Below are 24,149 nucleotides of genomic sequence, written 5' to 3' on the forward strand. Positions count from 1 at the left end.
GGAGATGGAAATAAAACATATGCACGTGAGATTACATTGGCATTAAATATTTGTCTGCTATGGGCCCTTTTCAAAAGTAGTGCACTATAAAGGGAATATGGTGCCATTTGGGATGCACCCCTAATCTGACTGTTTAAACTGTTGACGATGACATGCCATGTTGACCTTCAGTGTCTGGAGTGGAGGCATCTATTTTTCTCATGCAACTACGGTACTGCCTACTTCTCTACTATACAGTACAGGATCCATCGTGTCCTTGAAGCTACATTTGATTCTCTGAATGGGGTGATGGCGAAATGCGTAGCTTCGCTTCATTTTATAGTGCTTTCCTGGGTAACTCAGAAGTTCAATCAGTTGTTCTAAGTTGAAAAACTATTACAAAAGGGACTGAATGCTGAGGTCCCCATGGAAGGCTTTTCCTCTTACTCTGAACTGCACTCCCGTACAAGCTTAGCCTCTGCAGGCTTAAAGAGATTCAGTGTGTGTGTTTGTGTGTGTGTCTGTTCCGTGTGTGTGTCTCCAAGTAGCTAAGACTTGATTGAATTCAGCCAGGCCTCTCCCAGGCAGGTCACTCATGATCTTGACAGAGGGTCTTTTCATTGCCCCCCTGTCTGCCTGTCTGTCTCTGTGTGTGTGTCTGCATGCGTGTGTGTGTGTGTGTGTGTGTGTGTGTGTGTGTGTGTGTGTGTGTGTGTGTGTGTGTGTGTGCGTGTGCGTGTGCGTGTGTGTGTGTGTGTGTGTACTAGTGGACAAGACAGGTTCTCTGATGGGGGGTGTTTCCATTGCCCCCCTGTCTGCCCTCCAGGCCGCCTTCTGCTGATGGGATCAGGACTGAGGCTCAGTACCATTAATAACAACCACAGCCTCCTGGACCCCTGGTCTATCGGGTCCCTGTCCACAGCCTCCTGGACCCCTGGTCTATCGGGTCCCTGTCCACAGCCTCCTGGACCCCTGGTCTATCGGGTCACAGTCCACAGCCTCCTGGACCCCTGGTCCATCGGGTCTCTGTTCACAGACACACACTGTATTGCCATCAATACCTCCGATTATTAGCCTCGCTGTAAGGAAATTATGTGTGTGTGTGTCTGTGCATGTGCGTTCCTGCGTGTGTGTGTGTATGTGTGCATCCATCCAGCTGTTTCTCTGTGCATTCATGAGTCTATTCAGGAGTGTGCAGAGTCTTGTTAATCATATCAAGAGTTCTCTTTTGATCTATGCAGCTGTCCTTTTGAAGTCTGTTGTAATCAATTTGCTCATCATTTAAAGTGTCTGGCGGCCCTTGTGTGTGTATGTGTTTTGTTTTGTTTTGTGTCCGCTCCAGTTAATGAGAACAGCACTCCTTCTGTTGTCCTTGAGATAGCAGCTAATTAGGCTGAGCCGTCTCTGCATCATTGGCTCATAATTCCCGCTTCACTCCCATAGAATGCCATGCAGCCCAGTAAAACGGTGTGATAATTCACTGCAATCTGCTGAAATGGTGGTGTATGGTGGATTGCATGGCTCCAAGGAGAGGCTCTGGAGGTTGGTCATGTGTACGTGAGCAAGACAGCCTGTCTGATAGGCTATGACTTTTTTGAAATCGACCAATTCCAAGGCTGTAAGCCGATTCAAAGTAACCCCAACCCACATCTGTTTGTATGAGTATCGCAGCCATCCTGTTGACATCACATGCTCCTGTTATCAGTTCTTTTCAGCTGTGGCATACAACCCTGGCACATCTGTCTCCCATTATGGTAAGGATGGTGACATTTCAACATTTGTCCTTCATTGGTCCATCCCTGCGAGAGAGAGAGAGAGCAAGAGAGAGAGAGAGAGCTGACTCGGCCCTCACAGAGGTTCTTTATGAGTTCTCGTCCCGGGCCTGTCTCAGCACTCACGCTCTAAATTCTACCGAGGTTTGTGGACAGGATGGCAGTGAGTTACGACTGCAAGGAAAACCTTCATCCAATGCGCACACACACACACTTGCAGACACACACACAATTATACACTGACTCATACTGACACAGAATCACACACACACCTATCTTTCAGAAAGAACATTGAGTCTAAAATAATCGAGAGAGAGAGAGAGAGAGAGAGAGAGAGAAAGCGATCTAGCAAGCAATCGAACAAAAGAGAGAAAGGTGTTGACCTCTCCAACCCTGTTAACAACCTGAGTTTTGTGGGATGGACAATCAGAGGTCGTCACCCCTGGTTACTTGTACTCTTTGTGTTTCCTAGGGAAGAAACTGACCACTGAGAGAGACCTAGATGGAAGCCTATTCAGAATAATTGATGACACAATTTATTTTGATACCATTCATATTTTTTTATAGAAGTAGAGTAGCACAGCCTATTTTCAAATGTTTTCTCAGAATGGGGTGAATTTTGGAAGTAATCAAACGCGATGGGGACAAGTCAAATGCAAGACAATGCTCTATACTACAGGCTTTGCATTGGAGCTTAGAGATTTGGAAACGGTATGTTGACTCATACTGTGAGAGGTTAATATGGAACACATCAAAGGATTGGCTCAGTGATTCTCAGTGGACTCAGTGGTTCTCAGTGGACTCAGTGATTCAAGGCAAGTTGTTGAGTTAAGGAGCGGGTCTTTTCCAATTCCAAGTTCCAACAAGGTATTTAATTTTTTTTTTAAATTAGAGTATCTAGCAGCAGTATCTCCTGTACAGCATAACTTCTTGTTTAACTATTTCATTTTGAAGGTTTTAACTGTTTGTTTAAAACACTACCTGCAAAACCTCCCAAACAAATCAAAACAAGCCCCAGGGTTAAAATTCTCTCAGTGACTGTGCACAATGAAGAGGTATCAGGTAAACTTGAGATATGCACTTGATGTGGCCCTGGTCAAAAGTAATGCACTATGTAGGGAATATGAGACTGTGAGACTGTCTGCCAACTAATGTCAATAATATATATTTTGAAGGACAGACACTGTGTGTTATTACAGATCAGACTGGGGTGGAGAGCTCTGTGGTTGTGTGTCTGGGTGTATGTGTCTGGGTGTATGCGTCTCTGCTTGTGTGTGGGGCACACTGACAGGCCCAAAGATTGGAAGATACCCTTTCCCTCCCCTTTCCCTCCCAGATACCCTTTCCCTCCTTCTGACCAACCATACATCACTCTAGACTAGGCACAGCATTACTATCTGGAGTCTGATGATACAAACGGTTCTCAAATTATCACTACATGACATGCCATATCAAATCCATTTAGCTGCTCACAGCGCAGTGTGATTGGAGGGCAGTGTGATTGGAGCGCAGTGTGATTGGAGCGCAGTGTGATTGGAGGACAGTGTGGTTGGAGGGCAGTGTGATTGGAGGGCAGTGTGATTGGAGGGCAGTGTGATTGGAGGACAGTGTGATTGGAGGGCAGTGTGATTGGAGGGCAGTGTGATTGGAGGGCAGTGTGATTGGAGGGCAGTGTTATTGGAGGGCAGTGTGATTAGAAGGCAGTGTGATTGGAGGACAGTGTGATTGGAGGGCAGTGTGATTGGAGGGCAGTGTGATTGGAGGGCAGTGTTATTGGAGGGCAGTGTGTTTAGAAGGCAGTGTGATTGGAGGACAGTGTGATTGGGGGGCAGTGTGATTGGAAGACAGTGTGATTAGAAGGCAGTGTGATTGGAGGACAGTGTGATTGGGGGGCAGTGTGATTGGGGGGCAGTGTGATTGGAGGACAGTGTGATTGGAGGACAGTGTGATTGGAGGGCAGTGTGATTAGAAGGCAGTGTGATTGGAGGACAGTTTTATTGGAGGGCAGTGTGATTAGAAGGCAGTGTGATTGGAGGACAGTGTGATTGGAGGGCAGTGTGAATGGAGGGCAGTGTTATTGGAGGGCAGTGTGATTAGAAGGCAGTGTGATTGGAGGACAGTGTGATTGGAGGGCAGTGTGATTGGAGGGCAGTGTGATTAGGGGGCAGTGTTATTGGACGTTAAGAACAGGTCAATGAGTGGCCCTCTCGCCTCAAGCCTTTGTATCCTAATCAAAATTGAATTTCTTCATTGTTGGAGCCTATTTTGACTCTTTGAACTGTGCTTCACGCACCATAATAAAACCCTGGATGTGCTGTAAAAAGTTGTTTTGATACAATATAAATCAGGCAACGTTAAGGGGTGCAATCTGCGATTACAATCAGGACTTTTCTTCTGGAGTCTGTGTTGGAGTCTGAGTGGTGCAATGCAAGTTGTTCTCACTCAAAGGCTGTGTCCCAAATGGCACCATATTCCCTATATAGTGCACTACTTTTTGACCAGGGCCCATAGGCAGAGGTCCCTGGTCAAAATTAGTGCACTATAAGAAATAGGGTTTCATTTGGGATGCAGACAGACTCTGAAGCAGTGCTAGAATACGTAACCACACCAGTCTGGGGAAACTGTAAGAGTGTAATAGGCTCTTCAACACTTGGATTTTCAGATTGGCAGCAAGGCCACTGGGTGCTTTCACTGATGTAGACAGACCGCAAGTGATGATTGCCCTCCCTGAGATTCTACTGGCTGCTGTGTATGAGTACTCACTTCCCAAAAAGACACAGCCCACAGACACACATTCTGTAGCACTACACAAAGACGAAGATATGCACTTTGTACTCTGTGGACTGTTTCCACTCTGGAGAATGAAAAGTGCAGACAGACACACAATCATATTATTTTGTTGTCTGGGGCTTTATGCCTGGATAGATCACAGTCAAATAAATGACATTCCATATTATTTGATTCAAGCCCGTCACGTCCTGTCAATGCCGTCACTCCCATATAATTAAAAATATAATGTTTATTCCTATGTTCAGTCCCAATGCTATTTTCTGTGTCCGAGACTCCGAGGTCAGATGTCATTCAAGCACATTCCTTGGGAAAGCCATTTCTTCTCTTTTAACGGACCTACTCAAGCGTGAGCACGGCGACTCAATAAGAGATTTCTACTACCCTCCCATCACCCTTTTACCAAAAAGGTCATTTTCTATCAGCCCTTCCTCATCTTGTCCCACATTCCTATGGTCTTCCCCAAGTGTGTAGCCTACATATTACCCCCCCCCCCCCCCCGCTCCCCTCCTCTTTGGCTCTTAACGGGCCTCATTGTCCCCCTCCCATCGCCCATTGCCCAGACCCCTATAGGCCATCTCAGAGCAGGCATTAAAAAGATTGGTGAGGTTCAGCTATTGAGTAGAATTAGACATGGTCAATGTAACTGCCGACGGGACCAAACCCCTTGGGGAGAAAGGGGGAGGAGGGAGGAGAGAGGGGGAGGCTGAATAGGGATGAGAATATGGTAGCAGTATGTTTGTTCGTGTGTGTGTAGGGGGAGTGTGGTGCCTCATGACTACTAGTTATTTATGAGTTTAGGTGGTAAAAGACAGTGTGAGTTGAACTTATAATTGGTGAATGTTTTCAGATGCTATAGTGTGGCAATAGTTAGTAGGCTGTAGATATGTCTTCTTACTTTCTTACTTTTCTTTCTATTTCTCTTGGTGCTATACAGTAGGTTGGTATGCTTTGCGCTCTTGCTGTGTGTGTTTGCTTACCTTAGTTATTTCCCTAAGGGAACAATAAACATGACAAGTGGGAAATTAAGCGTGCAGCATCTAATTTTATTTCCTAAAAAAAACATTTGATTATGTGGGTAATCAAATGGTTTTAATTGAGAAATGTGGGTATTATGTAGATTTATTTGAGAAATGTGGAAATTAAGTACACTACCGAAATGTCCTTGCCTTTGAAAGAAAAGCACATGAAAGAAAAGCAGATGCATTGGCCCCTTTTTTTCAATTCAATTTTCATACCCAAATCTAACTGCCTGTAGCTCAGGCCCTGAAGCAAGGATATGCATTTCCTTGGTACTATTTGAAAATAAAATAACATCAAATTGATCAGGAATACAGTGTAGACATTGTTAATGTTGTAAATGACTATTGTAGCTGGAGACGGCAGATTTTTTTATGGAATGTCTACATAGGCCCATTCTCAGCTACCATCACTCCTGTGTTCCAATGGCACGTCGTGTTAGCTAATCCAAGTTTATCATTTTAAAAGGCTAATTGATCATTAAAAACCCTTTTGCAATTACGTTAGCACAGCTGAAACTGTTGTTCTGATTAAAGAAGCAATAAAACTGGCCTTCTAGTTGAGTGTCTGGAGCATTTTTGGGTTCGATTACAGGCTCAAAATGGCCAGAAACAAAAACCTTTCTTCTGAAACTCGTCAGTCTATTTTTGTTCTGAGAAATGAAGGCTATTCGATGCGAGAAATTGCCAAGGAATTGAAGATCTTGTACAGAGCTGTGTACTACTCCCTTCACAGAACAGCGCAAACTGTCTCTAACCAGAATAGAAAGAGGAGTGGGAGGCCCCGGTGCACAACTGAGCAAGAGGACAAGTACATTAGAGTGTCTAGTTTGAGAAACAGACGCCTCACAAGTCCTCAACTGGCAGCTTCATTAAATAGTACCCACAAAACACCAGTCTCAATGTCAACTGTGACTCCGGTATGCTGGCCTTCTAGGCAGAGTTCCTCTGTCCAGTGTCTGTGTTCTTTTGCCCATCTAAATATTTTATTTTTATTGGCCAGTCTGAGATAAGGCTTTTTCTTTGAAACTCCAACTTTTCTTTGCAGCTTGTATTAGCTAACACAATGTGTCATTGGAACACAGGAGTGATGGTTGCTGATAATGGTCCTCAACTGGCAGCTTCATTAAATAGCACCCGCAAAACACCAGTCTCAACGTCAACAGTGAAGAGGCGACACCGGTATGCTTGCCTTCTAGGCAGAGTTGCAAAGAAAAAGCCATATCTCAGACTGGCCAATAACAAGAAAAGATTAAGATGGGCTAAAGAACACAGACGTAGGACAGAGGAACTCTGCCAAGAAGGCCAGCATTCCAGAGTCGCCTCTTCACCGTTGATGTTGAGACTGGTGTTTTGCGGGTACTATTTCATTAGTCTAAAGAAGGCCAGTTGTATTGCTTCTTTAATTAGAACAACAGTTTTCAGCTGTGCTAACATAATTGCTAAAAATGTTCTAATGATAATCAATCATTTTAAAATGATAAACTTGGATTAGCTAACACAATGTGCCATTGGAACACAGGAGTGATGGTAGCTGATAATGGGCCTCTGTACGCCTATGTCGATATTCCTAAAACATCTGTCATTTCCAGTTACAATAGTCATTTACAACATTAACAATGTCTACACTGTATTTCTGATCAATTTGATGTTATTTTAATGGACAAAAAAATAGCTTTTCTTTAAAAAATAAGGACATTTCTAAGTGACCCCAAACTTTTGAACGGTAGTGTAGGTTAAATTGAGAAACGTGATATTATGAAGGTTTAATTGAGAAACGTGATATTATGAAGGTTTAATTGAGAAACGTGATATTATGAAGGTTTAATTGAGAAACGTGATATGATGTAGGTTTAATTGAGAAACGTGATATTATGAAGGTTTAATTGAGAAACGTGATATTATGAAGGTTTAATTGAGAAACGTGATATTATGAAGGTTTAATTGAGAAACGTGATATGATGTAGGTTTAATTGAGAAACGTGATATTATGAAGGTTTAATTGAGAAACGTGATATTATGAAGGTTTAATTGAGAAACGTGATATTATGAAGGTTTAATTGAGAAACGTGATATTATGAAGGTTTAATTGAGAAACGTGATATTATGAAGGTTTAATTGAGAAACGTGATATTATGAAGGTTTAATTGAGAAACGTGATATTATGAAGGTTTAATTGAGAAACGTGATATTATGAAGGTTTAATTGAGAAACGTGATATTATGTAGGTTTAATTGAGAAACGTGATATTATGAAGGTTTAATTGAGAAACGTGATATTATGAAGGTTTAATTGAGAAACGTGATATTATGAAGGTTTAATTGAGAAACGTGATATTATGAAGGTTGAATTGAGAAATGTGATATTATGAAGGTTGAATTGAGAAACGTGATATTATGTAGGTTTAATTGAGAAACGTGATATTATGTAGGTTGAATTGAGAAATGTGATATTATGTAGGTTTAATTGAGAAACGTGGATATGATGTAGGTTTAATTGAGAAACGTGATATGATGTAGGTTGAATTGAGAAACGTGGATATTATGAAGGTTGAATTGAGAAACGTGATATTATGTAGGTTTAATTGAGAAACGTGATATTATGTAGGTTGAATTGAGAAATGTGATATTATGTAGGTTTAATTGAGAAACGTGGATATGATGTAGGTTTAATTGAGAAACGTGATATGATGTAGGTTGAATTGAGAAATGTGGATATGACGTAGGTTGAATTGAGAAACGTGATATGATGTAGGTTGAATTGAGAAACGTGATATGATGTAGGTTGAATTGAGAAACGTGATATGATGTAGGTTTAATTGAGAAACAAGTGCTGTATTTCTTCTGCCACAAATCAGATACCTGGGAGCATCTTCTGATCTGATGAGCTGGTGTTGGTATTCCACTGGTACTAAAGCTAATGTCGAGGTTAGCGTGTTTGTGTGAGCTTGTGGTTGTGTGTGCGTGTATGTTTTTGTGTGTGTGTGTGTGTGTGTGTGTACATGTGTGCGCAACAGAAGGCTTAGTGAGAACAGCACATGTTTCATACACTTACTGCTCATGGGGCCTCAATAATACTGTACATCCTGATATAAGATGCTTAACAATCACATCCACTCAGCATAGCTTAAGATCAAATGCATCAAAGAACCCATTGGAGTGGAACCAGTCCTCCATGGAGTCTTTCCCAAAGGAAATTACCAATTTAATTTCGATTAGTTTTTTTCTTGTTATTTTCTTGAAGCGTAAACATCAATAGCTACATCCGTTCATTCGCAGTGAAACACTTTATTTCTCTGATATGGGGTAGGTAGCCTACCTTGTTTTTTATGAACAGCACCAGTGATTGCATGCATCCCAAATGGCACCCTATTCCCTATTTTTCGTCAAAAGTAGTGCACTGCATAGGAAATAGGGTGCCATTTGGGACACAGACATTGTCTTCTCAATGGGCTGGAAGCAATTTAATCAGTGTCCTAATTGATTCAGATGAGATTTGGTTGAAGGACTTTCTATTGAGTTGTAATTAGAAGCAGTCCCCTGGGCAACAGGGTAGAGAGTAGACCCATCACCATCCGGATGAGGGAAGGTGCAGGCATGGGCGCTCAGGGCCCTAAATCATCCGTCTCCGGTATGGCGAAGCAGAATGGAGCCGGAGAGGAGAGCCAGTGATTCATCCTAAACCTTTATGGCTGGTAGGGAGAGAGAAACTGTCTGACACACCTGCAGGCCCAGCGGCCTTGTGGAATGGGATAAAAGCCCTCTGATATTATTAAAAGACAAGAGTGTTTTGAAGGAGTTTTTATGGCCGCTCATTCGTCCGCTCCGCCTCTCCCTTCCTGTCCGTTGCTTTTGTTTGAGTGAAAAGGCAACATTTTGAGTGAGGCTGTTGCGTTTAAAAGGTCTGAAAGACTGGGGGGGGGGGGTGCACCGCACCCCAAAGATGCACCCCACCCCACCCCAACCCCCACACAGCAGAGAAAGAGAATATGAACAAGGTAAAGAAGACAAGCTATAAAGTGTCTCTACTCATAGGCTATTATTCTGTCTCCAGGGCCCTTTGCCTGCTATTGCACCATCCAAGCTACGCAACTATTTACATTTCATGGCATTAATCAGACTTTACTCTCTCTCACCTTGCTTTTAGATACGCAGTATGTGGGTATCACTTAGTGGGTAGGGAAAACATATTTAGCATTTTGGTCTAGAAGATGTACCTCCCTCACTTTTGATGCTTTTCCTATGAGGGTATTTTCATGGCCTACATTACATCATCAATCTCTGAGCTGCTCTTTCTCTCTTCAGAACGTTTTCTCTGATGTGTCTTGACACACGCTGTGGGCTCAGTGCAAACACTCTACTCTACCTGGCCCCATCTACTTCAGACCTTGTTCAATATATTCACTGTTACCATAGCTACAGGATGGCATCCAATGTCAGTGAGTGAGCTGAGAGACAATATGAAATCAGAGCTATCTCAATGACTGAACCTCCCACCTCCTGTGTGTGTGTGTGTGTGTGTGTGTGTGTGTGTGTGTGTGTGTGTGTGTGTGTGTGTGTGTGTGTGTGTGTGTGTGTGTGTGTGTGTGTGTGTGTGCGCGCGCGTGTGTGTGCATATGTGTGTGCATATGTGTGTGTGTGTGCATATGTGTGTATCTCAGGGACTGTACCTCCTGCTTCCAACAGTAGTCACTCTGCTCGATTGTCAGAGGGCTATTGACAGGGGACGTGTCTGGGCATTCATTAGTCAAAACCCCTGGAATTTCCCCTCTAAGCCATGAGCACACTGTCCACAGTCCATGGATAATTTACTGACTGACTCCTTCTCCCAGCCAGGCAGTCTGTTATGCGTTTGTGTTTGTGTGTGTGTGTGTGTGTGTGTGTGTGTGTGTGTGTGTGTGTGTGTGTGTGTGTGTGTGTGTGTGTGTGTGTGTGTGTGTGTGTGTGTGTGTGTCAAAGACAAGTGTAGCTGTGGGTTGGATTCACAAGTGGGATGTAAAAGTGTTGGATAGACAGCTGACAGAACTGACAGAAGTACCTGTGTCACAGAGAATCGACCGCCTTGGTTTCAACTTGGCAAGTAGTGTTCAAGCAGGAGAACAACAGAGAGGGTCTGTCCTACACTCTTAGACCAAAGATGTTATCTAGAACCTAAAAGTTTTTTGGGGCTGTCCCCATAAGATAACCCTTTGAAGAACAATGTTTGGTTCCAGGCAGAACCTATTTGGTTCCAGGTATAATTGTTTTTTCACAGAGGGTTCTACATGGAACCCAAAAGGGTTTGTCTCCCTATGGGGACAGCCGAAGAACCCTTCTGGAACCTTTTTTTCTTAGTGTAGTGGGCCTCTTTGATTGTCCTTGCTAAAGGAGCAGTGGTGGACACACTCACCCAGGCACACACACGCTTGGTGCCAGGTCTGCCTGCTTGCTGTGACTCAGAGGGGACTGTGACCAGCTGTTCAAGGCTTTAATTCTCCAGTTTTGTGAGTTAGACATGTGTGCATACTTGTGTGTGATTTGATGATGTGTGTATGTAGACTGATGAAACCACATCTGTCCACCCAAAGTGCCAGTGGAGCCTAGTCTACCCACTCACACCTCCACCTGCTGTTAGCGTTTACCCATGGGTCTAGTTGACTGTGTCTGTGCCAAGACCAGCACTGCTCTATGGGTGGTAGACCTGCTGCTGGCCCTCCTGGTCTTCTCTCTCTACACCAGCCAAGCACTATTTTAATTAACACCAGTTCTATTTTAGTGTAGGGACTACCTTTAAGTTTGAATATACTTTACATAGCAGTGTATCTAACAGTAGTGTTTTCCTTTCACGCAGATTCACTGCATACTTTTCACTGCAAATGATGTTCTAGCTAGGGTTGACATGAGGAATATTGCACCAAGTAACCCATCCCTTCTTGAAACTGTTTTCCGTGAAAACGCACGGAATGCTGTATGCTTAGGGCTTTTCGATGTATGTCTAGTGGCACTTCTGTGTTCCTTGGCATCTACCCTGAGCCTGTTGTGTTGACTGTTACTGTATTGTAATGACAAACACCCGAGCAGCTCATGTGCATTTGCCTAATTAGTTACCAGCTGTAGTGAGAGGGAGTGGGTTAATGGATTGTGGGCAATAAGGTTGATTTTAAACTCAACCAACCTAGTAATGTGTTATTGATCGGTCCATTTAAAGGAATACTATTACAAGGAGACCTAACCCTGTGAATGTGAGAGCAGGAAGTAAGTTATTAACCTACTTTACTGGTATTACGTGCCACAATGGTAACATTGTAAGAAGGCTCAAGGGTGGGTGATGATGGACTACAGGTTTCAGCCAAGCTGTATTCCCTTGTATATTATGTCTGCAGGAAATTACATTTACTACGAAGGAGGAAGTGGAGAATTGTGTGGTACTGTTCAAGGCTGCTTAACACGGTTTATTCTGGAGTGGTTGAACTGATATGCACTGAGAAAAAAATATCTTGATTCGACGTACAATAATGTTGTTGAGCAAACTCACAACAAAATGTTTATGTCTGAAAATGTTGTTCAGCAAATTCACAATCCTATTGTAGCGGGTTACCTTACAATTGTACGTTGAATCGACTTTTTAGTTTCTTTACTGTGTGGCTGAAGGAAAAGACTATGTGCTTAAACCGACCTGGAGCCAGCGAAGTGCAGCCAAATGTAAAGTTTACATGAAGGCAAAAAGGCGCAACTATCACTCTTCAAGTTAAAACGTTCGGCCAGATGGTCAAACCATGAATGCTTTTATCTTAAATAAATGACATTTTAAGAATGAGAGCTCATGTGAACTGAGATTGCAGCAATACCTAGGCAATTTAAGTACTGTGAGAGGTGTTGGGATGAAATGATGACTAAGATATTTCAGCTTTATCTACTCAAAACAATTAGTTTAAAACATTGTTTTCAGTAGAGGGATCTCTCTAGAGAATAGCTGAAGAGAGTGTTTTTCTTGTGTTAAGCTCATTTCTATGAGCCATAGATTTGAAGCTCACAGTGTTCTGGTACATTAACTCATGGTAACTTGCACCCCATTGAACAATCCACTACCCTTTCATTCAATTTTCTGATTTTAATCAGCCGTTAAATTAACTTCTGAGGTTTAATTGCGTATTTTGAACGATTATGGTGAGGTCAGGGGTTAGGTACTTCACAGACATGGCTCCTCAGTGTTTAGGTGTCTCTGTTTGCAATTTTCTCTCCTCACTCTCTCACCTGTCTCTTTGTTTTTCACCTTGTTTCATATTCATATACACCACCGTTCAAAAGTTTGGGGTCACTTAGAAATGTCCTTGTTTTTGAAAGAAAAGCACATTTTTTGTCCATTAAAATAACGTCAAATTGATCAGAAAGTGTAGACACTGTTAATGTTGTAAATGACTATTGTAGTTGGAAACGGCAGATTTTTTAGGAATATCAACATAGGCGTACAGAGGCCCATTATCAGCAACCATCACTCCTGTGTTCCAATGACACGTTGTGTTAGCTAATACAAGCTGCAAAGAAAAGTTGGAGTTTCAAAGAAAAAGCCTTATCTCAGACTGGCCAATAAAAATAAAATATTTAGATGGGCAAAAGAACACAGACACTGGACAGAGGAACTCTGCCTAGAAGGCCAGCATACCGGAGTCACAGTTGACATTGAGACTGGTGTTTTGTGGGTACTATTTAATGAAGCTGCCAGTTGAGGACAAACTAGACACTCTAATGTACTTGTCCTCTTGCTCAGTTGTGCACCGGGGCCTCCCACTCCTCTTTCTATTCTGGTTAGAGCCAGTTTGCGCTGTTCTGTGAAGGGAGTAGTACACAGCGTTGTACGAGATCTTCAGTTCCTTGGCAATTTATCACATGGAAAAGCCTTGATTACTCAGAACAAGAGTAGACTGACGAGTTTCAGAAGAAACACCAGTCTCCGGGATTGTACTTATGTGTCAGGAACCAGAGGTGTTATCATGCAACCACAGACTCTTTGCAACACATCTTCTTTTTCAAACTATCTCTCTTTCTTCCCTTCTTTTCTCACAGTTGTATCCCAGAGGCCCACCTTGGCAGTTAGAGGAAAGGCTCCGCCCCCATCACCATGACAGCAGCGTTGCCACGGAACGCTGCCCCCCTGTCTGTGCCTGGCCTGTTGCTCCTCCCCCTGCTTCTGCTGCCCCTCCCCATCGCACTGTCCCAGAAACCCATGCTGCCTTCCCCACCCGCCCCCACGCCCGCCCCCCAGTACCTATCCCGGCCGGAGTGTACCCAGAGAGAACACCCTGTGGTCACCTTCCAAGGTAAGTCTTAATATACTGTACACTGTACACACCCTCCTGATTGGACAGGGCCATTCACGAGGCCCTTCCTCTAACGAATGTATGCAAACTTGATTATTTACAGTAGACTTAAACCCATTTTATTACTCGACATAACATTGGTCTTAGATACCCCATTTATAACACTCTCAATCCTTTCACCTCTATAATGCATAGTTTCATGACCTGAAGGCTCTTCTTGAACCAGTTTGGATGAAATTGTTTGACCTAAGAATGTTTTGCCAAAGGGATCCGTGTGAAACTGTACACTCATTATGATTAAATCAGTGAAGAGAATGACTGAACAGACTACAAGCCTAACAGGTTACAGGGAGGAGCAGCCCTTGGTACAGACAAGCGCTATAGCCATCTCTCATATCACGCTATACAGCAGGGGTCTCCAACCTTTTCTGGCAGGAGAGCTACTTAAAAAAGATTAAACATATCGCGAGCGACGTTTTTTTTTATTGCTTTCAAATAGGCACATTATTCTCTTCTCCTCTACCCTGAAACTCTTCACCGGGTCCTTGGTGTACAAGAGATGTGTTTTACGTCAATATACTGTACCTAGTAAGATAGTGGTTAATAAACAATATTTTGGCATGACAGCCCCATAGAATTATCTTTTCTATTTTCCCAAATTCTGTTTGTTTTTTCCTGGTTTGGGATTTTTTTCAGTTTTTTACTCTTAATATTAAAATGATTCATAAAGACACAACGGATGTGGATGTTCAGAGTCGATGTCAATGCTTAAATCACATCAGAAGACCGTTTTTGAGGCCTGGAAAAAAAAACTAAGCAATTCAGATTATTGTTGGTGTACTTCCCCTTTAATTGCACATTTAGCAAGAGAGGAAATGTGTCAATCTAGCGATGTTTCTGCTGTTAGGCCTACTGCTGCAGCACATGTCATGACAGTTTGCAAAACAATGGCAACACAATTGATCCAAATAATCATGATATAGTTCTGTCAGGTAAGCCGATTTTGTATTTAACAGTTAACATTTAATTGCGAAGGTTAAGTGGGGAAAGTATTTCTGTCTACCCACAAGACGGCTATCATTAGCATCGACAACAGACGACGGCAATATTGCTGGAAATTAATTGCCTGTTTAAACCAATAGTAGGTAGCCAGGGGTGGGATAATGTCAATGTGGCTTTGATTGGATAGTAGCCAGGCGCCTTATGTTTACGACAGTTTTCAATGGAATACATGAAAAAATGCACATACTTTCGGGAATTGATTGGCGAGCTACTCATAAGTGGGCTGCGAGCTACTGATAGTTTGTGATCCACCTGTTGGAGAACCCTGCTATACAGAGAGAAACAGAGATGCTTTATGTTGGTGCCAGCACCGTTTGACAAACATACCAGTAGACAAGGAGATAAACACTTTTCATTTCAATCTTTCTGGCTGCCAGCTTCAATAATTCCACATGTTGGTTGGTTTACACACACTCAAATGCACATACACACATAACAGAGACAGAGAGAACATTGTGTACAGGGATACCCCTTTATCTTCTCTGTTCATCTATGCAGCGGGTTAAGAAACAAGGTGTTCTCCATAGTGAGAACTAGACATGCAGAGTGAAGGAGGGAGGATAACACTCAAATGGCTGTTTATTTCAGGAGAAGGTGTTTTTGTTAACCTTTCCAAGGGCCATGAATAGATAGATTGGTCAAATAAATTCCGTTCAGTGTGTGGAAAGACGGAAATAAATAGTGAAGTGAGAGCTAGAGGTTTTACTTATTATTGGAAATATGCCCAAACCTCTCTAAAATCGATGGGTCATATGAACGTTTCCTGGGGCCCCTATAGCCTGCTTTTTATTGCAGTGCAGCATTATCACCTGAAATGGTCTTCTTTCAGGGGCCAGTTTATTAAAGTGATCATGAGGTTGACTGGGGTCCAGGTGGAGGGCTGGAAGCCAAGGAGGACTATTTTTTTTTCAAATTATTCCATTTTCCATTTACAGGTTCAGATTTGAATGAATCAGTAGAAAAGAGCAGGGGATATCGTTAAGACTATTCAATGTCACCGTTTCAGCACAAGGCCATTCTCAAGACCTATTCAGTATCTCTAATGGTAAGTTACCTGGATCAAAAATATCCTTTCACTCAGCTCCATTCATACCTACCTACCTTTAGTGTGCTTACAGCTACCAGATAATCCTTAGACTGATGTCAGTGCTGCCTACTGCACATCAAAGGCATACTTCACCCACTTTAGGATGACTCTCACAGATGGAGAGCAGACGGCCCATTTGCTTTGCATAGGTGGCAGCATAACCCTTTATGTGGGGGGAGCAGCTATAGAAATGCCGGAACAATGAAGGTGTCAGGCTAAACCTGAGATTAGTCCCAGTGATTGATGAACGTTTTATCGCAGGGTGGTGGAGCGGTCACTGAGCCAAGTCACCTTGTGGAGGGGTGGGGTGGGTTGCACACGGGATGGGTGCCCTTTTAATCTGGCTGGGGTGATGTGTGTGTGTGTGTGTGTGTCTGAGCAGGGAGAAGGGATCAGGATCAGGGGCATCTTCTTGGCCTTTCTAGCCTCTGAAGCTGGTGCACTTCACTGGAGCATGGTGTTCCATCCTCATTTAGGGGCCCCTTCCCCATCCTCTTAAAATGTTTCTGGTGGCAGTGTGTTAACCGCCATACCGTGGAGGCCCCTCTTCTTTGAAAAGGCTTAAACACCAAAACGGATCTCATGCCGAAAAAAGTCCCCTGACTGGCAGTGAGGCCCCTGACTGTATAACTTAGAGTAAAGGTAACAGTCACCGTGCACTATTGCTGTTGAAGGACTGGACAGGTCACTAAGTTTGTCCCAGTTGTTGTTGACAAACGCGATTGTGATCATTATCATACTCAAGGTGTTGGAGAGAGAAACTGTAAAAGGCTCTCTGTCATTATCATCCTCTTTGTCACCTCTGTCCCAGTGGCCAGTATCACATCTCACATCTATCCATCAAATGAGGCCAGTAGGAGAGATAATCTAGCACGGTAAGAGGTGGTGCCAGAGTATCACCTCAGAATCATCTCCTCTCACATTCCATCCAGAGATCTGAGGCACTGAACCTCCATTCCTCCACCCTGGAGATGCCAAGTAGCCTAATCTCTCCTCTGAGCCTCCCAGTGATAGCCTGGTCCCAGATCAGATTGTGCTGTCTTGCTAACTTCTATTGTCATTGTCATTCCACGACCATAGGAGTTGGCTATACAGCACAAACAGATCGTAGGTTATTGCTTTCATCATTAATCTTGTTCTGGAGGCAGCTCTGCAGAGTGGTCACTAGCTGGCACAGCCACAAAGTCATAATTTCTGATTTTAAACAAAACCATAACCGTAGCCAACTGTTTTCACTAATTCCTAACCCTAACCTTAAATGAAAAAGCAAATGTTTGTTTTCAGGAATTTTTACAATGTAGCCAATTATGACTTTACAGCTGGCACAACTAGTGGAAATAGCACAGTTCTGCCTCCAGGACAAGACTCATCCCAACACACGTTGTCAACCTGCAAAGAGATCTGGGAATAGGCTGTCCTGTTGAGGCCCTGACCATCCTAGTGTCTGGTCAAAAGTATTGCACTAAATAGGGAATAGTTTGCCATTTCAGATACAGACCTAGTTTGTCTGAACACGCAGTACACCATCCTCAAACTCAGAAAGGATTGAATCAGCCCACTAGTACAGCTTTACCCTGTCATCCATCCTGACCATTCCACCACCCACAGAGAAAATAGCACCTATAAAAAGGAGGTAACCATGATAATGCCAGGCACCTAGATGCATTCTACTGCTATGGGTCCATACCAGAGAGCAGTTGACTTGAACAGTGAACCCCACCAAGAATGCTGTACAATTCAGAGCAACTTGGCCATTGATTTGGAGGTGGGGGGAGGGGGGCAGAGTTGTCTGTATTTTCAGCCTGCTGTCATGATGATTCCACTGGGGTTGTGTGTGAATAGGGAAGAGGAAGAAGAGGCATTTTAGTTGAAAATTGCACATTTTCCTCTCAGAATTGTCGCTCTTAAAGCCGGTTCACCTGCTTCGTGAACTCAGTGACACAAGTTGCAGAGCCATCTTCTTCTCGTCTCTTTCCTCTCCTCTTTTCTCCCTCGCCTCCATCTCTGCCTACCTCCTCTTCTCTCCTCTTTCCCTTCCTCTCCTTCACTCCTCTTTCCCCTCCTCTCCTCATCTCTCAACCCGAAGCTGCTGTAATAGGCAGTGGATTGTTTAGTCTTCTCCGGCAGGATTGTCTCGCTATCTGTTCTTGTCTGGATAATGACGCTGTCGTTTAAGCCGTGTCACTGTCCGAAGGGCCTCTTGAGATCTTGAGAAAGAGAGAGAGTGAAAGAGTGCAAGAGGAAGAGAGAGATGGTAAAAATTCTCTGTGCTGTGATAACGGATAGAAAAGGGAGGTGTGAAAGTTTGAGCCCCCAGTGTGTGATTTGACTGGTCCTGTGATGGATCCATCAGTCATTGTGTTGAATGGTCCTCCAACACTTCAGTTCTCCTCAGACTGTTGTTAGCAGGCTGCTAGTGGGGATGCTGCTGGGGCTTCATGGTCACTTCTGATTGGCTATCTCACTCAGAGCCTGGGGAAGGAGGAAAATAATGGATGGAGGGAAAGAGTTGGACTTTATTGGCACTTCAGTTGAGTTAAAGGGAGCGGTATTCTCTCTCTCTCTCTCTTTCTCTCTCGTTGTCTCTCTTTGTCGCAGAAAATGAGTCATAGTGGTACCTGCTCTGTGAGCCTCACTCTTGTCCTCAAACACACACCCTCTCCCACCTTTCCAAAGAAACAGGTGTAATGCTCCTCACCAGACCCCTTTGCCAAATTTCTAGCTGTCCTGGATGTTTTCGGAAAAGACACCTCCTTTAAAATTTCTGCCTGGCTGGCTGCTTGACATGCCGATTACCCCCTGGTTCTGAGTGTGTCCATCCATACCCCAGCGTAGTGTATGTGTGTCCAGCCCAGCCTCGCCCCAGCCCTCTCTGGAGTGGCCCCGGCCTCCATTATCACTGCTCACTCTGGAGGAGGGATGTGCTTCACTGAGGCATAGTAGCATTCACACACGGGAGAGAGAGGAGAATGGAAGATCATCTGGCAGGAAGCATCTGAATACTTCAGGCTGTGACACACCCACTTGGCCTTTTACCTGAGTTGGGCACGGTCCATGCTGTCTATTAGCATTGTTTGTCTGGGACATTTGGATCATTGTTATTTCATGCAACAGATGCTGTGGCTTTCCTGATACACCACTGTTCATTGAATCTGCCAAAAAGGATGCTTTCTCAGTCCTACCATGTTAGTAGTACTTAGTATGTGCTGAAAATGTCCATTCACTCAATGATACAGTGGGGCAAAAAAGTATTTAGTCAGCCACCAATTGTGCAAGTTCTCCCACTTAAAAAGATGAGAGGCCTGTAATTTTCATCATAGGTACACTTCAACTATGACAGACAAAATGAGAAAAAAAATCCAGAAAATCAGATTTTTAATTAATTAATTAGCAAATTATGGTGGAAACAAGTATTTGGTCACCTACAAACAAGCAAGATTTCTGGCTCTCACAGACCTGTAACTTCTTCTTTAAGAGGCTCCTCTGTCCTCCACTCGTTACCTGTATTAATGGCACCTGTTTGAACATTTGTAGGATTTTTAATGAATTTATTTGCAAATTATGGTGGAAAATAAGTATTTGGTCAATAACAAAAGTTTATCTCAATACTTTGTTATATACCCTTTGTTGGCAATGACAGAGGTCAAACGTTTTCTGTAAGTCTTCACAAGGTTTTCACACACTGCTGCTGGTATTTTGGCCCATTCCTACATGCAGATCTCCTCTAGAGCAGTGATGTTTTGGGGCTGTTGCTGGGCAACACGGACTTTCAACTCCCTCCAAAGATTTTCTATGGGGTTGAGATCTGGAGACTGGCTAGGCCACTCCAGGACCTTGAAATGCTTCTTAAGAAGCCACTCCTTCGTTGCCCGGGCGGTGTGTTTGGGATCATTGTCATGCTGAAAGACCCAGCCACGTTTCATCTTCAATGCACTTGCTGAATCTCACGATACATGGCCCCATTCATTCTTTCCTTTACACGGATCAGTCGTCCTGGTCCCTTTGCAGAAAAACAGCCCCAAAGCATGATGTTTCCACCCCCATGCTTCACAGTAGGTATGGTGTTCTTTGGATGCAACTCAGCATTCTTTGTCCTCCAATCACCACGAGTTGAGTTTTTACCAAACAGTTCTATTTTGGTTTCATCTGACCCTATGACATTCTCCCAATCTTCTTCTGGATCATTCAAATGCTCTCTAGCAAACTTCAGACGGGCCTGGACATGTACTGGCTTAAGCAGGGGGACACGTCTGGCACTGCAGGATTTGAGTCCCTGGCGGCGTAGTGTGTTACTGATGGTAGGCTTTGTTACTTTGGTCCCAGCTCTCTGCAGGTCATTCACTAGGTCCCCCCCGTATGGTTCTGGGATTTTTGCTCACCGTTCTTGTGATCATTTTGACCCCACGGGGTGAGATCTTGCGTGGAGCACCAGATCGAGGGAGATTATCAGTGGTCTTGTATGTCTTCCATTTCCTAATAATTGCTCCCACAGTTGATTTCTTCAAACCAAGCTGCTTACCTATTGCAGATTCAGTCTTCCCAGCCCGGTGCAGGTCTACAATTTTGTTTCTGGTGTCCTTTGACAGCTCTTTGGTCTTGGCCATAGTGGAGTTTGGAGTGTGACTGTTTGAGGTTGTGGACAGGTGTCTTTTATAGAGGACAGAGGAGCCTCTTAAAGAAGAAGTTACAGGTCTGTGAGAGCCAGAAATCTTGCTTGTTTGTAGGTGACCAAATACTTATTTTCCACCATAATTTGCAAATAAATTCATAAAAAATCCTACAATGTGATTTTCTGGATTTCTTTTCTCATTTTGTCTGTCATAGTTGAAGTGTACCTATGATGAAAGTTACAGACCTCTCTCATCTTTTTAAGTGGGAGAACTTGCACAATTGGTGGCTGACTAAATACTTTTTGCCCCACTGTATATACATAATCTGTGAAATACAGTAGAATTAGCATAAACAACACCTTGCTATCTAACAGTTATATTGTCTGCAGGGTAACTATTTCACTTGTTTGCATCTGTAATGACAGACAGGTGCCTTCAACACAATGTGTCATTCATACCTCATTAACTAGTTAGCCCCTGAGGTGAGCAATCAACACCATGCTCAATTCACGTACGAATGAGAAAAAGCATTTCTCACATTTGTTTTCTATTTCTGATGGAAATGTAATGTAATTAAAGTTCTGCCCCCAGAAGCCAAACTGTAACATAAGGCTCCAAAAAACATTTACTGCAAATAAATAGTTTTGGTTTCCAAGGTTATCGGACCGACCCCAAGGTCAACTGCCAGTGGTTTGTTATGGTTTGGGATTTGAAAGTCAACAAAAGGCATTAACATACTGACGATAGAGGCCTACGCAGAACTGAGAGAAAACATAATCTCTCTCATTCTAATTAAACTGGTGATTTGAATACTGAAATAAAGAGTTGTCTATAATCTCCCATTAGATATTAATTCAAAAGCTTTGCACTCTGTTTTGCAATGGGGCCCTACCAGGCCCTGTCTTTCTGAAGGATATCTGGGGTCACACTCACACAACAGCCATCGCAGAGTAGACCTCCTAGACTAGATAGGACTGATCATCAGGATCAACAAATTGCATGACTCTTAAACTCTGTTTCCATCAAAACCCTGATGCCCAGCAAATCTGATATTAGCCAATTCAACAAGCTACCCAAAACACTACTGGATTAGGTAAAGGAAGATTGTGGTGGCAGAATGATGATGTCTGTCTATCGGGCTGTCCATTCATGTTGTTTTAGTGTATAAACTACAGGGATTCCATCAGATTGCATGAGATGAACGGATCTGGAATACGCTCGAGAGAGAGTTTGAGTTTCCTTTCCCTCAACTGTCTGTCTAATTCTGCAATTACTGAGAACAAATTTGGTGGGCTTTCCAAGCTGCCTTTGTGGCTGCCAAGCCCTCTTGTGTATACCTAGTATATTTGCGGCGAGACAGAGACACTACTTCTTATTCAATAGAGGCTGTCTTTCTGTTTAAAATAAAGCAGTGAGTCTTTTTTAATTCTGTCAATGTGGGTATATAAAGGTTAGGATTCATGTCCCCTCGAGTGTCTAAGGCAGTGTCCACTCCCGCCAGCTCTGGTGGCTAATGCATTAATCTGTCACTCCACAGAACAGTGAAAAAAATGTAATAATCGTCCATCAACTGCAGATCCAGGCCAGGGGCGTCTATTGGGGTGGAGGGCTTTCATATTTATCTCTCTTAATTGTTCTCTCTGTCTGTGTGTGTGTGTGTGATGGATTGCCCGACAGACTATGAGGTGAAGGGAGCTGGCCACCCATGTAAGACCATTTGTTAGCATGGAGATGAATGTCTGTCAAGATAGATAGGCTTTTACTGTCAGAAAGCCTTTTAACAAAGTAAACAAGCCAAGCTGTCAAGTGAATCCAATTCAGCTGGCCACTTTGCAGGCTTATAAAAAGCTCTTGCATGTACCAGAACATTTATCTCTGTGTGACGTTATTACAATTCAATCAAAGAGAGAATGTAACCTGTAAACATATTTGGAACAAGATCGAGATCGGGTTCTATACCTGTCAACAGAGCAAATTCTTGGCTGATTTATTAAACATTACTCACTTGTTGGACACAGATCCAACATGATTGCATTAGACATGGTGTCCTTTCTATGTGTGTGTTTGTTGGCTGCTGTGTGTGTGGTGTGTGTGTGTGTGTGTATGGGATGACCCAGAGGTTATCAACACCCTCCTACACCCGGAGAACTCACTCTGCTGTCAACACTACTCCCACTCACACTGTCTCTCCTGGCACGCCTGCGCACACACACGCATACACACACACACACACACATGCATACAGTATACTACACTCCCACTCCCCATATCTCTCCTCGCACACTTGGCACGGCACACCACACTCCCCCAGACAGCCATCGTATGCTGGATACACGTGCTAGTTAGTTAGAGGCCCCTGGGTAACCATGTCACTTAACCACACTCTGACATGGTTGTTGCAAAGTGTGACTGTTTTGACAGTGTTTATGGAACGTGGTGTGTGGAGGTTGTTAAAGCTAATGCAACCCCTTCTGCTCTGTTCTGATCTGACAACCATCTTGGGAGTTGATTGTACAAGATGATGTGCAGTACAGCACAAACACTCCATTGCTCTCTGCACAGTCCACCCCCACCTCTATAACGATGTTTAATTTTCAACACAGATTAGGTGTTTGGATAAGCCTGTGAGAGATATGTCCCCTCTTCTCTCCTTCCCCTCCCTCTCTCTCCCCCTTCGCTCCAGGCTTCATCCATAGCCATTAATCACACAGTTTGACATGTAGATGTTTCTTCTCATTCAGTGTATGTGTGGTGTGTGTTTTTGTTTTGTCCATGTATGTTTTCTAGATAAGCACGTCCCCATACAAGACATTAAACCACATAATTACATGTTCAACCTGAGTGGGTTGGATGTGTGTTAAATGGGAAATCTGCAATTGGTACATCTATGTTTAGACTTTTTAATTAATGATATATATAGTACCAGTCAAAGGTTTGGACACACCCATTCCAGTGTTTTTCTTCATTTTTACTGGTTTCTACATTGTAGAATAATAGTGAAGACCTCAAAACTATTAAATAACTCATTTGGAATCATGTAATTTAGTAACCAAAAAGTGTTAAACAAATCAAAATATATTTTACATTTGAGATTCTTCGAAGTAGCCACCCTTTGCCTTGATGACAACTTTGCACACTCTTGGCATTCTCTCAACCAGCTTCATGAGGTGGTCACCTGGAATACATTTCAATTAACAGGTGTGCCTTGTTAATTTGTTTCCTTCTTAATGCATTTGAGCCAATCAGTTGTGTTTGGACGAGGTAGGGTTGGTATACAGAAGATAGCACTATTTGGTAAAGTCCATATTATGGCAAGAACAGCCCAAATAAGCAAAGAGAAACGACAGTCCATCATTACATTAAGTCATGAAGGTCAGTCAATGCGGAAAATGTCAAGAAATCTTCAAGTGTAGTCGCAAAAACCATCAAGCGCTATGATGAAACTGGCTCTCATGAGGACCGCCACAGGAAAGGAAGAACCAGAGTTACCTCTGCTGCAGAGGATACGTTTATTAGAGTTACCAGACTCAGAAATTG

General features: G+C 43.2%; 1 protein-coding gene across 7 annotated transcripts in view; it reads left to right on the top strand.

Moving 5' to 3' along the window:
• LOC110520272 (semaphorin-5B) overlaps positions 1-24,149 on the top strand; it is a 186,799-nt gene that overhangs the window by 55,230 nt on the left and 107,420 nt on the right. For all 7 annotated transcript variants that reach the window (XM_090229997.1, XM_021597457.3, XM_090229998.1 and 4 more), the window contains one exon: positions 13,600-13,853. In XM_090229997.1, coding sequence (XP_090086123.1) covers positions 13,655-13,853 — 199 coding nt within the window. In that variant the 5' untranslated portion in view covers positions 13,600-13,654. The remainder of the gene's footprint in view (positions 1-13,599; positions 13,854-24,149) is intronic.

The sequence above is a fragment of the Oncorhynchus mykiss genome, chromosome 3 (genome assembly GCF_057628025.1).
Source record: "Oncorhynchus mykiss isolate SJ-2025 chromosome 3, ASM5762802v1, whole genome shotgun sequence".
In the NCBI taxonomy this organism is placed as follows: Eukaryota; Metazoa; Chordata; class Actinopteri; order Salmoniformes; family Salmonidae; genus Oncorhynchus; species Oncorhynchus mykiss.